Source organism: Hipposideros armiger, unplaced genomic scaffold, assembly GCF_001890085.2.
Source record: "Hipposideros armiger isolate ML-2016 unplaced genomic scaffold, ASM189008v1 scaffold_234, whole genome shotgun sequence".
Taxonomy (NCBI): Eukaryota; Metazoa; Chordata; class Mammalia; order Chiroptera; family Hipposideridae; genus Hipposideros; species Hipposideros armiger.
Genome location: NW_017731584.1, coordinates 738,071 through 754,416, shown reverse-complemented (window position 1 = coordinate 754,416; position 16,346 = coordinate 738,071). Strand labels below are relative to the sequence as shown.

General features: G+C 40.7%; 1 protein-coding gene across 2 annotated transcripts in view; it reads left to right on the top strand.

Annotated features, from left to right (window-relative positions):
• The first annotated feature begins 833 nt into the window (after nucleotides 1–833).
• The window catches only part of MDN1 (midasin AAA ATPase 1), a 135,963-nt gene continuing 120,450 nt past the window's right edge, over nucleotides 834–16,346 (top strand). For both annotated transcript variants that reach the window (XM_019654999.1, XM_019654998.1), the window contains exons 1-5: nucleotides 834–1,031; nucleotides 8,772–8,998; nucleotides 14,405–14,629; nucleotides 15,158–15,265; nucleotides 15,346–15,538. In XM_019654999.1, coding sequence (XP_019510544.1) covers nucleotides 930–1,031; nucleotides 8,772–8,998; nucleotides 14,405–14,629; nucleotides 15,158–15,265; nucleotides 15,346–15,538 — 855 coding nt within the window. In that variant the 5' untranslated portion in view covers nucleotides 834–929. The remainder of the gene's footprint in view (nucleotides 1,032–8,771; nucleotides 8,999–14,404; nucleotides 14,630–15,157; nucleotides 15,266–15,345; nucleotides 15,539–16,346) is intronic.

The window sequence follows — 16,346 nt, the reverse complement described above, 5'->3', positions numbered from 1 at the left end:
TCTCTCTCTCTCCTCTCTCTCTCTCTCTCTCTCTCTCTCTCTCTCTCTCTCTCTCTCTCTCTCTCTCTCTCTCAGAACGCCAAGATGCCATGTAAGCATTCCAGCTTACAGTTCCAGCTGAGCCCAGCCTTCCTGCCATCCCTGCCAAGACACCAGACATATGAGTGAAGCCATCATGAAGCCTTCAGACTCGTCCATTCACTAGCTCAATGCTACTGAACGCCCTCAGTCAACACCTGTTGGAGCAGAAGAATTGCCAGCTGAGCCCTGCCCAAATTCCTGACACACACCCCCCAATTGTAAAATATTCCCCAACTGAACACCTACTTTCAATATTTAAGAACGCTGCAAGGGGCGTGCTTATCACACTTGTATGCGAATTTCCATAGGCTGGACTCTAGCCGCTAGAGGTCTAGAAGGAGAATTGTTGGGTTCGGGATGGGCGAATCTGCTTCTTTTTCATAGCTTATCTTTTTGTGTGTTGAGGCGGAAGGAGGCATGGTGGGCTGAACATTACACGCCCCTAGAGGCGCTCTCGCTTCTCCAGCTTGGCAGAATGTTCTGTCTCGTCATCCTGTCTCGCATTGTCTCCTGGACCTCCCATCGCCACAGACAATGGACAGGCTCGATGAAGCAATTTCTATTTCGATTCCCTTCCTGGATCTGGCACAATATTGACGCCCCGCGTTTCCGCTGCCTAGGAGGTGGGTGCCTAGGAGGCGGGGCCGTGCCGACCCTGCCGTCGGCGTCGATGTCGCCAGCTGATGACGCAGAGCGCCGCGTGCTCCCCCACGTGTGCTGCATTTCCCCCTGTACTTGAGGAATTGCTGCGGCCGCTTTTCGTGGGGGGCGTAGTTGGTGGCAGCTCCTGGGCTCCCAGCGTGAAACAGGGAGCGCTGGTAGCTGCCCGGGGCAGAGGATCCGCGATTATGGAGCATCTTTTGCTGGAGGTCGCGGCAGCGCCTCTGCGGTTAATCGCTGCTAAGAACGAGAAGAGCCGCAGCGAGCTGGGCAGGTTCTTGACCAAGCAGGTAAGAACCTGATCCAGCGGGAAAATGCCCAGCCGACACCAGCTCTCTTCTTGCCCCGCGGTCCTGCGCGGTGACGCGCTGCTTTAAGGGGTGCGAAGTGGCGTCTTGTGTCTCTGGCCCTCTCCCCAGGGATGGCCAGTGACGGAGGCGTCCGTGAAGTGTTTGAGGAGGACTGGAAGGAGCCTTTTGTTTTTATCTGGGAGAGCTTTCCCTTCCCTTCTCTATTGACTTACCCCATGCAGCACTCTGACCCCCTGTGGCAGCCGTGGCCTTCGGAGAGAAATGTGGTTTGTTTTTCCGTAATTGAGGTGGCATGTAATTTTGCCATGTGTTTTACCTAAGTGTCCCGAATCCAGCCATCCCTATTTGTTTAGGTGAATGTTTTTCTTTCTTGCCTTGTCCCTTCTTTTCGGCCCATTGACAAGTATTGATTGCGTTCCTGCTTGTGCCTAAGGCACAGTGTAGTTCTGTGAGGAGGCAAATAAATAAAGCCGTGTGGTCTCTGCCCCCAGGGAATTTAACCTCTGTTTTTGGAGACAGTTCATAAACAACAACAGGACAAAGCAAGACAGGACTAACCGCAGGATAGTAGCTATGGGAATTATGAGGTGAATTAGAGTTTTCTGGGAAATGGGTCTTTGGCCTTTTAAGAGCCTTGTCTCATTGCCATCTCCGCCCCCGCCCCCCCCCCACCTGAGTTGAGAACGCGTATCATGCACTTTTTCACTTTGCATTTTAATTTCCTTTTTTATGCTTTCCCACCCCCAATATCTGTGAGCTTTTTCAGGGTAGATTTTTTTTTTCTATCTCCAATATCTAGAACTTAATCACAAGTCCGTTGTCTACCATTGCTTAGAAAGCTACGGCAGTATTTTGTCTCTGGAGGGACAGGGGACTAACGTAAGAGGCATATATGTTGATGACAACAAATTGAACGTGTGAAGCAAAGGGGATGGAGGAGTGGAAAATATCCCCGGGGTTTCTGGCCTCTGAGCCCCCAGTGAAGGGAATCACTTAACAAATGGGGAAGTCTATGAAGAAAACTGATTTTTGGTGGGCTGGAGTAAGGAGAGAGAGAATCAGTTTATATGAGCTGAGCTGGTAGTGACAGCCTCCTCAATTAGGTATCGTTGCTGGAGTTATTCTATAAATGGGCTTTAGGATTTAGAGCAGAGGTTCTGACTAGGGATCATGGACGAGCAACAGGGGATTTATGATTCCACACCACTGTGATTGGATGCAAAATGGGTGTTTATGTATTGGGAGTAGTGTCGGGAAATGGTTTGTAGCCTTTACTAGATAAGGTTTTGGAGAATCTGACACACTGTAGTGTGAGAACTACTCATGTAGATAGATTCTGAGACTGTATAATAATGCTGCTAGACTTGAAAGCTACCAGAAGGTTCACTTATATTAAGGAGATATGGATTCATTTGCTTCTTCCTTTTCTTTGCCAAATATTGTCTGTCAAATTCTATGTCTTTCAGGTTTATTCCTTTCCATTTTCAGTAATAATTTCAAGCTTTTCACTCAGAGAAGAATTGATTGGTGTTTTCATTCTACTTTCTCCAATTTTTGGAAACAAAATTAGTTTTACTGAAAAGTAAAGATTTTTTAAAACTTTAATTCTCATTTGAATTTGGGATCTGAATTTAAAAAATTTTTAGGGTTATGCTTCTTTCTGCGTTTCTTATCTCAGCTGGTGACACCAACCTCTCTATTATAGAAAACTGAGGGGCCTCAACTCCTTTCATTCTGTTTTCTTCACATATAGGCAAGTCCTCCTGATTTTGCTTTCTCAGTATTGAATCTATTCTTTCCTCTTCATTTCTACTACCACGATCATCCTACAATTCTGACTCCAATCCTAGTGTGTGGTTTTTCCAACACCACCAAGCGGTTCTTGGACACCAGCTGTATGTCCTACACTTGAACTCAATTCTGACCCTTTCTAATTGGAGATAGCATCAGATCCCACAGGTTAAGTGCTCAGTCCTACAGGACTGTTCTTCTACTCTCATTTGAGATGCTAATCATAAGACCAGGTTGTTATCTGTGCTTCTGACTGCCTGTAGATTGCAGGTTCCAACTTCCCTCTCCGGGGGTTTGATTACTTTGCTGGAGTGGCTCACAGAAATCAGAGAGACATTTTACTTACTAGATTACTGGTTTATTATAAATGAACATAAATCAGGAACTGCCAGATGAAAGAGATGCATAGGGCAAGGTATGTGGGAAGGGGTTCGGAGCTTCCATACTTGCTCAGGCACCACTCTCTCCACATCTCCACGTGGTCACCAACCCAGAAGCTTTCCAAACCGTGTCTGTTTAGGTTTTTATAGAGGCCTCATTACATAGGGATGACTGATGAAATCTTTGGCCTTTGGTGATTGAATTCAATCTCTAGCCCCTCTGCCCTCTCTGGAGGTCAAGGGGGTGGGACTGAAAGTGCCAACCCTCTAAACAGCCCCTTCTTGGGTGTTGTCCAAAATTCACTTCATTAGCATCACAGAGGACACCTTTATCAATTCTATCACAAATTCCAAGGGTTTTAGGAGCTATGTGCCTGGGATGGGGTCAAAGACCAAATATATATTTCTTATTATAAATCATATCACACCCCCTTACCTCCCTGATCCCTGTCTATGTTCAGGAAGAACAGAGTGCTTAGCATGCCTGAGTACTGGAACTGAAGTATGGCTGAAAATCCATTCTCTTTTACTTAATTGCTTTTGGGGCCTTTTGGGACAAGTTACTTAATTCCCCTAAGTCTCAATTTCTTGATATATTACACATGGTAGCTGCTAAATAGTTACAGGGAGTATTTAAAAACAGGGACTGTGGAGCCAGACTGTGTGACATGGATTCCTGGTTCTGTTGCTAGCTTTGTGACCTTAACTCTTTTTTTTTATTTTTCAGTTTTCTACTTAATGGGTTGTTGTTAGGATTAGATGTCTAAATGCTATCAATAAAAGTGATTACTATTGCTATTACTATAAATAAGATTGTTGTGGGATCTAGATATAATGCATGTGAGGAGCTTACAACATGCCTGGCACATAGTAACTAATCTGTACATGTGAGCTGTAATAGTAATTTTTATAGCGTTCTTTTTTTTTAAAGATTTTTATTGGGGAATTAGGGGAAGGGAAACAGACAAGTTGCTGTCGTCTTGTTCTTCAGTTTGTGGAGGACGTTGCTTTACTGGCCCAAGTTGGCACCATCATTGCGCTCTTCCCAGGCGAGGCAGATCAGTCGCCGGCTTCTGGACGGCTGCTGGCCACTCACGCTGGCTGCTGGCCACACACAGTAGCCCATGGCAACCCACTGCCACAGGGGCTGCAGCCTACGCTGTCACCGGCGACTCAATGGCAGCCCAGCTCCAGGTTGAGCTGTTGTTCAGCATCTTAGCTGTAGAGGGCAGTGTCACTGGTCCTCATATGTGGGATCCGAACCGGGGCCCTCTGGCGTCCCAAGCCAGTTCTTAACCATCGTGCCACTCGGCCGGCCCTGTAATAGTAATTTTTAAAAACAGTTTTATTGATATAATTCACATACCATATAATTTATCCATTGATGTGTACATGTCAATGGTTTTTGCTGTAGTTCACAGATATGTGCAATTGTCAACCACAGTTCATTTTAGAACATTGTCATTACTTCAAAAAGAAGCCCCCATACCTTTTAGCGGTCATCTCTTATCACTGTGCTCTCCCTCCTCCCCCAAGCAACTACTAACTTACTTTTTTTCTCTATAGATTCTTTATTTTGATTATTTAATATATTTATCATTAATAAGATAAATCTGAACATGTCACCATTTTGCATAAAAGTTCCCTTTGTCTCCAGAATCAAAATCCAAGCTTTCTAAAATGGTATATGAAGTGTTATTGTTGTTTTAGTTTTTAGAAATTTTATTGGAGAACAATGTGTTTTTCCAGGACCCATCAGCTCCAAGTCAAGTAGTTGTCTTCAATCTAGTTGTGGAGGGCGCAGCTCCTTGGCCCATGTGGGAATCAAACTGGCAACCTTGGCGTTATGAGCCTGTGCTTTAACCACCTGAGCTAACCAGCTGCCCCTTGTTTTAGTTTTCAGTTTTTCTGTTTTTTTTAAGAACTTTCTGTCAACCTTATTTCCATTTTATGTTTGAAGTTTTTTTAAAAATCCAGCCCAGTTCTCAACTGGGTGCAAGTTTGGAGACATTTTTGATTGTCAAAACTGGTGGTGGAGGTGCTATTGTCCTCTAGTGCATAGAGGCCAGAGATGCTAAACATCTTATTAATACACAGAATAGCCCCCACAACAAGAAATTATCCAGCATCAAATGTCAGTAGTGCAAAATTAAGGAAAACTCTACATATGTGTGTCACCCTAACAACAGAATATCAAAATATATGAATCAAAAATTGTCTGAAAAGGAAAAATAGACAAATTTACACTTATAATTGGAGACTTTAACACTCTATCCTCAGTAATTGATAAAACAAGTACAAAAAAAACAGGGTATAGAAGTTCTGAACACCACTATCAACAAACCTGACCTAATTAACATTTATAGACAGTTGTGCCCCATAACTGCAGAATACATGTTCTGAACATCTGGAACATTCACCAAGATAGATCATATGCTGGGCCATTAAACAAGTCTCAATAAATTTAGGAGAATTGAAATTGTACAAGGTATATTCAATGACCCCAATGAAATTGAATTAAGGGAAAAAGACCAACCCAAAAGACACTGGGAAAATCCCTAAATGTTAGAAATTAAATAACAAAATTAAAAGCAAAAACTGATGGTTAAAGAAGAAATCACTGGAAGAATCAGAAAATATTTTGAACTGAATGATAATTTAAACAATTTGTGGGATACAGCTAATGCAGTATTTAGAGAGAAATTCATAACATTAAATTCTGTATTAGGAAATAGTGGTTTCTTAAGCTTCACCTTATAAATTAGGAAAAAAAGAGTACATTAAACCTAAAATAAATAGAAGGAAGAAAATCATAAAGAGTGGAAATTAATGAAATATTGGGTTGTTGGAAAATTCATGACGTATTTTTTCTATGTTTTTCGTTGCAAAAATGTGTCATGACTTTTACAACAACCCAATAGAAAATGGACAAACAATAGAGCAATCCAATGAAACCAGAAATTGATTTTTGAAAAGACTTAACAATAAAAGGGAAAAATCCAAACTACTAGGAATAAAAGAAGGCCGCCATTATAGATTCTAAAAAGGGTTAAAAAGATAAATGACTAATATGAGCAACTTTATGCCAATAAATTTAGAAGAAAGGAATATTTGAAGAATAGAAACTACCAAAGTCCACTCAAGAAATAGACAAAAACAAGGTAGGAATAGAACAGAAACAAGCTAGGAATAGAATAAAACTTATGTAGGCTGATACAGAGCATATACAAAAAACTAGTTAGCATCATAGTTAATATGTAAACAACTGAATTTAAAAGTGGGTAAAAGACTTGAAAAAAAATCACAAAAGAAAAATGAATGGCCATTAAATACTTGAAAAAATTCTGAACATCTTTGGTCATGAAGGAAATGCAAATAAAATCACCAGATACCACTCTACCTCTACGAGAATGGCTAAAACTAAAACTGACAACACTTTGTATTGGTGAAGTTATGTAGCAGCTAGAGCTCTCAAACGTTGCTGGTGGGGGGTGTAAACTGGTGAAACTACTTTGGAAAACAGTTTCATTTAAACATTAAAAAAAAGTTATTTTTAATTAAAAAAATTGAAATTTATTATCAAGTGAAGCATGTAGTTACCATACACCCAGCAATCTGACTCTTAGATTATGAAAAATATTAAGAATAATGAATATATGTCCATAAATCTCTTGTACATGATTGTTCATAGTAGCTTTATTAATGATGGCTAGAAACTGAAAATACCCATTAACGTGTAAATGGATAAACAAATTGTGGTATATTCATACAGTGAAAAGTAGTGAAATGGAATAAATTATTGAAACATACAACTATGTGGATAATTGTCAAGAGCATATTGAGCACAAGAAGCTGTACAGAAAAGAGTACATACTGTATAATTCAATTTGTGTAAAGTTCTAGAATAAGCAAATCTAATCTGTAGTCATAAAAATCAAATCATTCATTGCTTAGGGTGAGGGGGCTGACTGCAAAGGAACATTTGGGAACTTTGGGTTCGATACTTTAATTGAGGTAGTAGTTACATGGCTTGTGCATATACCAGAACTCATCCAACTATAAGTGGGTGCGTTTTATTGTTTGTAAATTACATCTCAATAAAGTTGACTTTTAAAAAGTTAAATATCTATTTTCTCTAATACAGTTTTCCAGATTACCTTTTGAAGAAAAAGTTCATTAAGTAATGTTCTCTGGAGGTTTATCTCTAGCCTACAATTGTCTATTTGTATAACATATTTGTGTTTGTTTTCATTTATTTTGTAGATGTGGATTTTTTTCTTCATAGTGTAACCACTTAACTGTATTACTGTTTTTTCTTTTTTATCATTTTTATCCTCCAATTACAGTTGACATACAATATTATATTAGTTTCAGGTACTATATTGCTTTTATTTTGTTTTTTTACATTTTAAAAAGATATCTTTAGAGGACTTAATTATAGGGACATTCAGCAGTTGCAAATATGGGGTCATGCCCCAGTGTATCATGACCAACTCTGTTAAATTTCCTTGTCTCTATTTTTATGAAATCTTATAAGCAGCAGAACTAATACTGATAGAAATTGCTTCAAGATAACCTGCTTCCCTCATCAGTGCTTTGTTCAGAATTAGGTGTTTTTATGAGAGAATGCTCTATAATTTGTGAGACTTTGTAAGTGCTCGAGCGTAAGGTGATCTCTTCTTTTCAGAGTGATAACTTTCAAAAAAATTGTTATATTTTTGCACAGGGTATTTAAGTTGTGTTGAAGCTGCACTCATATAGATAACTGTTCAGTGTGAAACTCCTTAGGATGAATTTATAGCATTGGACTTCCTGAGTCAGAGAGTCCTTTAGGTAATTTAAACCTGCTGTCACATTGTTGGACAGCAAGGGTTGTACAGACCTGCATACAGATTAGCAATATGAAACTTGTTATACTTCAGTTTTCCCTATTATGCTTATGGATATTCTGAGCTCAGGCATTAAATTTTTGTGATCTATTTCATCTTGCATATCAAAGTTTGGTTGTCTACTTTGGATCTGTTTTGTTTATTTATCAGAGGCCAAAGTCTTTATAGGGATATCCACATTCATTTGCAGGAATTGATTTCTTATCTCCTTTCTTCAAGAGTTGGCAGTTTAGCGTACTAACTATTTTTTTGCTTTGTTTTATTTTTCATTTAATTCCTGTATTTTCCTTAAACAGCAAAGGAGTTGGGGGAAACACTGGATTCCCTAGAAAACATTGAGATCCTGTAGAGAGATTATTTTTCAGAGAAGCTGTGCAGCATTTTACATGGAATCTGGATATCATCAGTCTTTTTACCTCAAACCTCAGTGGACTGGCACTTATTTGTAACTGCCTTTACATTAAATTAACTCTAATCCTCTATTGCAACACCTCCCCCTTCATCCCCTCCTCCCCCCCCCTCCCCACACACACACTGTGTTTTATAAGATAAACTTATGAAGTCTGGAAATTGGATATTTTAACTTCAAGCTAGAGCTCTGCTCTTCAGCAGTGCAAACGAATATTGTTTACATGGATGTTTTGTTTGGCTTTTCTCAGGTGTGGACACCTCAAGATCGCCAGTGTATCCTGAGTACCTTAGCACAGTTACTTCTGGATAAGGACTGTACTGTGCTGGTTGGTCGCCAGCTGCGCCCCATCCTTTTGGATTTACTGGAAAGGAATGCTGAAGCCATTAAAGCTGGAGGCCAAGTCAATCACGATCTACACGAACGGCTCTGTGTGTCAATGAGCAAACTCATTGGTAGCCATCCTGATGTCCTCCCGTGAGTAACAGTTTTATTCTTCACGTTTTTCCTTGAGGTGGTAGAACCTGCTGTCTCCTGGGAGGTAAGGAGGAGTCTGAGCTGAGAAGAAGGGAAGAGGGGAAATACGGAAAGGAAAGATAAGTGACACTGTTCTGTAAAAATAATCACGAATCCATTTGTCTAGCTCAGTTCAGTGACCATTTACTAGGTTTAAGTCTTGGCAATCAAGACAGGTCTGGAAAAATGTCCAGGGTATGTCCCCTGCCCTCAATGATTATATCATCTGGCAAGATGTACATATAAGGGAGATTTGAATGAGTTTTAGCTCACACTCTTACAGCAACCGCTTCCAGTGGATGAGATTTGTTGCTTGCTGGACAGAGTAGCTGAAGGGGGTGGGTTAAAAGAGCTCAAATGTTCTTTTTTAGCTTTCTATAAATCTGTCCAAATCAGTGTGCTAAGAAGTTGTGTTATAACTGGATTCTAATGTATTTCTCTTTTGACCTGCTCTTTTTCCAGCCTGGGCCTGTTCACCCCTCTATAGGCAACCCAGTGATTCCCCTTCTTGCAGGAGGTCACCATACTGATGCCCAACTTAGTGCAGACCCCTGATCTGCATAACACACTACAGCCCAGAATTCGTGGGCTCAAGCAAGCCTTCTGCCTCAGCCTCTGAAGTAGTTGGGGCTACAGGCATGTGCCACCCTACCTGCTTTCTCTTCTAAATTGATAGTAAATACTGTTTGTGTGGAATAACCAAATAACCAAAAGAGGCAGGAAAATAAGTGTCAAGCGTTGTACTAACAGGAGCATCTTTTGTATCCATTTCTTATTAGTCGTCATCATCACAATAAATACACTTGCCTTTCTTGGAAGTATGATCTCTAGTGTGGTCCTTGGATGAGGGAATCAGAAATGAAGGCTTCGGAGAAAACCATAATTTGTATGAGTTTTTATAAAAGGGGAGGAAAAAATGGGTCCAGTTTAATGGAACTAGAAAGTATACAGTAAAGATCACCATCGTACGTGGTAATCAGAAACATATGCTGTGGGTTGATTGAGGATTGGGATTGTGGCCTTACTTGGTGCTTTAATCATTTAGGTGTACTTGACTGTGGCACTATTTCACAAGGTGTGCTGACTGTCCTCTACTTACCCTGTAGGATTGACATGTGGGTAACTTGAACCCCCACTTCTCTTAAGCCTTTATGGTAGAGTGCTTTCACATTATGTCTGAGAGTCGTTAAAATGATAGATTAGCTACATTTGGTCTCCTATCAGTTTCAGATTATATGTTCTTATTAAATAAATGTAAGGCATATCCATACTTTTTCTTTCGCCAAAGCAGTATATTTTATTTTATATTTTGTATATGCTCCCACCTTGTTGCAAAATGTTATAATGCATTTTACAAGGGTGCCCATGATAAAGTAACTTAAAAACAAACAGACCAAAAAAAGCCACACGTAAATGATGAGTTCAGTGTGTGATGTAAAATTGACTATAGGTAATAATGTGGAATGGGATTTCGATTTTTACTTTTAAGAAATGTAGCTGATTAATTTGGCATGTGCCCCAAATTTCCTCTGTAAGGGAAATATACCTAATGTATTAGGAATGTACCTAATATATTTAGATCGGATGCAGTTATTCATTCAATAGGTAAATACAGAAGCTCTCTCTTTTAAGCTGTAGGCCACATCATGGGAATAAGAAAGTCAAATATAATGGGTTCCTGTACTTGGAAACAATTGGATACAGTATGTTAATAGAGGTGTGAGCCAAATATTTAAGGGGAGCAAGAAAATCATTAAAGTAAGAAAAATGAGTGTTATTATCCTCCTGAAAATTAGAGGTTTTGTACAGGTTGTGGAGGAAGAATGGAGAGAAGAGAAATGGGATGGGGATGAAAATCTAGAAAAAAAAAAGAATCTGGAGAGGAGGAACCCAGTCAAGCTCCCAAGGATCCTAATGCCATTCATTTTTGGGTTCATACCCTTTTCTGAGGCCCATCTGTCTAGCTAATTGGGGTTTCTATGAGGCACCACGTTAGTCTTAACAAGACAGTTCTTTTTTTCCTTGCTTGTGCCAGTTGTTCATTACTGTCCCCCTGCCCCCACTTTGTTGAGACATAGGGCCCTTGCCAGAGCACTGCTCATTTCCCCTCATCCTCCTCAAAGACCCGTTGGGTCAGGTTGATCACTTGATTACTATTATACTTACCTGCCTACGTGTTTGTATGTTGCTGCCTGCTGGTTCCACATACGCTGCCAACACCTGCTGCCCATGAGCTGGTGGAATACATCCAGCCTCCTACACCACAGCGGCCAGCTCTCTCTTCTAAGTCACAGTGAACCTTGCAAGACCCATTTGGTTCAGTCCTCTTCAGCATGTCTTTGGCATTAATTTACCAAGCCTCTATTCCTGTCTGCCTGGCTTTCTCATTGAAGTCCCAGACTTCCCACCCATCTTCTGAATTCTCGTGCTGCTTTCCTCTCACCCAGCTGACGTCCAGGCGTCTTCTCTCACCCAAACCCTTCCGCTTTGCCCTCTCTCTGCTCTGACCTGCACACTGCCTTATGTGTAATACTTAGCCTCTTTTCTGAATGTTCCTTTTGCCTCTTTCACTGATTTGTGGTGGCCTTAAGGAGACTGTGTCCCTTTTGGTACTCAGGTGGGGGCTCTTTAATCTTGCCTTCGACTTTCCCCATGGTCAGCATATGTAGTGGGTGTCATTTCTCTTCTGTGAAGTTTTTTGCACATTCTTCCCCTATTCTGTATAATCCTTGTCTCTGGCACCTGCCATCTTCTGCTTTATTTTCTACTGCTGCTTTTTGAACTTACTGATCAACCTCCTCTTACTTCTTCCACCTTTGAAGAACTTGGCACCTGGCCCACCATCTTCCCCACCCCAGTTCCTGTCATCACATTTGGAACATTTATACAGTGTGACTCCTTTGTTCCTTAACTAGCTAATCTCCAGTTAACTTGTTTTTCATTCCTGCTCACTGCAATGGTTACACCCTGGGCCCAACTTGATCTGCACCATCACCTTTGAAATTACTGATCCAAAAGCCCCGTTTCTGGACTACCATCTCCTATCCCCCTAATTCACTTGCTCAATTGTGTTTAGCACACTGTTTTTTTCTCCTCACTGGGACTGCCAATTCTTTCTTCCTATTTATCAGCCCCTTCCTGTACATAGCTTCTAATACAGTGTGAAACTCTATTTTCCACATTATGGTTGCTGTCTTTTTAATTATGCCCCTTTGTCTATCTGTTCAGTGTTCATGCCTACTTAGAAAACTCCAACTCTTGATGAATCCACCGTCGTGTCTGCAGTAGGGCAACCAAATCACACATCTGAGCACGGCGTTTGAATGCCTGGATTCCAATAGCCACTCCACACTTAGTAGCTTTGTGACCTGGAGCAAATAACCTCACCATTCTAGACTTCAGTTTCCTTACCTGTGTACTGGGGATAAAAATACCTACTGTTGACAGCCTCTCTCTTCTATTCCTACTTCATAGAAGACCTGGGTAATGAGTGCAGAAAGAGCTAAACCAATAGGACCAACATGGACCAGCACATAAAGGGCACAGAGGAGTTCGCTCTTGTTCATTTTCCCCACTCCTTGGATTTCCTTTGAGTCTACTATACCAAGGAATACAATAGGAGAAATAACAAGGATGCGCTACGACATCATTTACTACTTGTATTGATTTGACTAGAACCGCTGAGAATCGCCATGTCTGCAGTACACATAGACTTACTTAAGCTTTTAAAATTTACTTTCATTTTTAAAAAATGCACGTAAACTTTTTTTGTTGTAAAAATTTACCATCTTAACCATTTTAAAGTATGCAGTTCAGGAGTGTTAAATATATTTGCATTGTTGTAAAACAGATCTTCAGAAGCGTTCATCTTGTAAAGCTGAAATTTTATACCCTTTAAACAACTTTCCTTTGTTCCTTCTCTCCAGCCCCTGGTAACCATTCTACTTTCTGTGTCTATGAGTTTGCCTACTTTAAATAGCTCATATAAGTGGAATGATACAGTATTTGTCCTTTTATGATTGGCTTATTTCACTTAACGTGATGTCCTGAAGATTCATCTGTGTTGTCACATAAGACAGGATTTTTTTTCTTTTTTAAAGCAGTACAGTATTCCATTGTGTGTACATCCTACAATTTATTTATTCATCTGTCAAAAGATATTTGGGTTGCTTCTACCTCTTGGCTATTGTGAATAGTGCTGTTATGAACACAGATGTGCAAATATCTCTTTAAGACCCTGCTTTGTTATGTCTTTGTGGTGAATTGACCTTATATAATGTCCTTATTTGTCTCTTTTAACAGTTTTTTTATTGAAAGTCTTTTTTGTCTGATATTAATATAGCCCCTCCTGCTCCTTTTCGGTTACCATTTGCATGGAATTTTTTTTATCTCCCTTTTTTTTATACTTTTATTTATTTATTTAGACATCCAGTATTATTTTATGTTAGTTTTTTCATAACTTGCAGCCTATTTGGGTCCTTAGATCCAGGGTGAGTTTCTTGTAGATAGCATACAGTTACAGCTTGTGTTTTCAACCAGTCTGTGTCTTAGTTGCAAGTTTAAACCATTTACATTTCAAGTAATTACTGATATGGAAGGACTACCTATTGCCATTTGTTCATTGTTTTTTTTGTATGTCTTGTAGCTTTTTGTCCCTTTTTTACTGCACCTTTTTTGTTTTATGAGGACCCCCGCTTCATTTTTTAAGATGCAATCAAGGTGTCTCTTCTCAGCTCCCCTATGTTCAGTTGAATACTTTTTCTTTGTGCCTCTTGTTGTTTCTGTGACTGTCTTCCTTACTAGGTCCAAAGTTCCTCGGGGAAAATATCTCCTTGGCTTTTTACCCCCAGGACTTAACACAGTGCCTGGCACATGAGAAGTCAAAAAATGTTTGTTGAAAATGAATGCATTTTTACTTGCAATAAGTACTTGTGGTTTTTGTATTCTTTTAGTCAGGTATCTCATGCCATGATCCTGGTTCCTGAATTTCAGCACATTCAATCTTAGGACGAGGTGGCTTTGTCTCTCTTTTTTTTAAAAAGATGCCATTTCTTTCGTTCTTTTTAATTTTTTTTTTAGAAAGTTTATTGGGGAAACAGTGTTTTTTCAGGACCCATCAGCTCCAAGTCAAGTAGTCTTTAATCTAGTTGTGGAGGGTGCAGCTCCTTGGCCTATGTGGGACTCGAACCTGCAACCTTGGTGTTACTAGCCTGTGCGCTAACCACCTGAGCTAATTGGCAGCCCCAGCATTTGTCTCTTTGTTCTCAGACCCTTGGAAGTTCCTGTTATGTTCTGCTGTCCTGTCTCAGTGGAGATGCATACATTGATATCCTCACCAACAAATACAAATTCTCTTTCTTTTTGAAGGTTTGCCCTGAGGTATTTCAAGGACAGTTCTCCAGTCTTCCAAAGACTCTTCCTAGAGAGTTCGGATGCTAATCCAGTGCGCTATGGGCATAGGCGGATGAAGCTCCGGGACCTGATGGAAGCAGCCTACAAGTTTTTGCAGCAAGAGCAGTCTGTATTCCGGGACCTCTGGGACTGGAGTGTATGTGTTCCACTCCTCAGAAGCCATGACACCTTGGTCCGCTGGTGCGTATAGCTGTTGGGCTTTTCCTGTGCTTCTAATGTGGGGATGGTAGAGGGAGTGTAGAGTTGTGAGGGAAGGGAAACCATTTTTTTTTTTTTTTTTTTTTTTTTTAGCTGAGCCATCCCGCCACCTGTTGGCAGCTCCGTGGCTGCTCAGCTCGGGCTGACTCGAACCACTGTTGCTCAGAGCTCAAACTCTTGAGCGAGCTCTTAACCAACTGAGCCACTCAGCCGGCCCAGGAAGGGAAACCATTTAAAATTTATCTTTGTGCTGGTGCCTTTGGGGTTCTTAATTCCTTTCCCTAATCATGCGTCATGTTAGAGGAAAATGAGACGATATGAGTGGAGTTCCACCTTTTTATTGTTCTGTCAAGTGAATTCATCATGCCTGATTTGTATTTTCTGCTCTTAAAGGTGTTATATTGATTCTGTAAGATTTCCTTTGCTTGTGTTCAGTTGGCTAGCAAATTTTCTTGATTCTTTAGAATCACCTGCAGGTCCTTCTGATTTATATACTTTGATTTTCTCCAGGTACACAGCCAATTGTCTTGCTTTGGTAACCTGTATGAATGAAGAGCACAAGTTGTCATTCCTTAAAAAGATTTTTAATAGCGAGGAACTGATCCATTTCAGGTTGAGGTAAGCAGGAGCATGCTTGGAGATCTTGAAGTGGCCTCACTGTGCATTAAAGTCACTGATGAGATCCTCCTTTACCTCAGGCTACTAGAAGAGGCCCAGCTGCAGGACTTGGAGAAGGCCTTGGTTTTGGCCAATCCTGAAACTTCCCTTTGGCGTAAGGAGAAGGAGCTGCAGTACTTACAGGGACACCTTGTTTCCGCTGATCTATCCTCCAGGGTGACTGTCGTCTGTGGTGTGGTGCTGCCTCGGCAGCCGCCAGCCCCTGGAGAGCAGGTATGTTGGCATCGGGCAGGATATGTGCCTCTCCCCACTCCTAACCACCTATGACACAGAGCCCCGCCAAGGAAAAAAGTGTGCTTTTTCTCTTATGATACAGGTGTGAACCAAATTGAATTTGCCAGATTGTTTTCCATTTACAGAAGTGTTCAGGGAGAGATTAAGACAAATTTACTCAGGGCCCTCCTCTCTGATTTTCCCTTTGTCTCTAATGTTAAATTAGAAACCAATGATGCCTCTTTGATTCTCTTAACTGGAGCAAGTCTCTTCTATATATCCTTTCGCTTACTTGATACGACAGCTGTGTGAAGTTGGGTGGTATGTGTTGTGATACCATATTTATGTAAAACAAAGGCAGAATGATTTGCCCGGAGGCCCTTGGGCTGCCCTTTGGCAGAGATGGGTAGGCCCATGTCTGAGCCCTAGGAGCCTCTTTCTATCAGAATATTATCTTTGCCTATTGTGTGGGAGGCTGGCATCTGTAGTGAACTTCCCTGCCATATGAAATGACCTTCTTTCCAAAAATGTGGCTCCAGACCACACGTTGGAAAGGCCTATAGATCATAATCTGGTTCCATAATCTTATTGGGTTTTTGGAAAAATCATGACGCATTTTTGCAACGAAAAACATAGAAAACATATGTCATGACTTTTCCGACAACCCAAAACAACCATTGGGAACCAGTCTGTATTCCCCTAGCAGTCTTTAGTCAGGTGTCACTTTGTCTGGTTCAGATCCACCCAATTTTCTTCTTAGAACAAGTCCTGGTCATTCCTTGAACCATTGGTTTGTCACTAGGTGGTA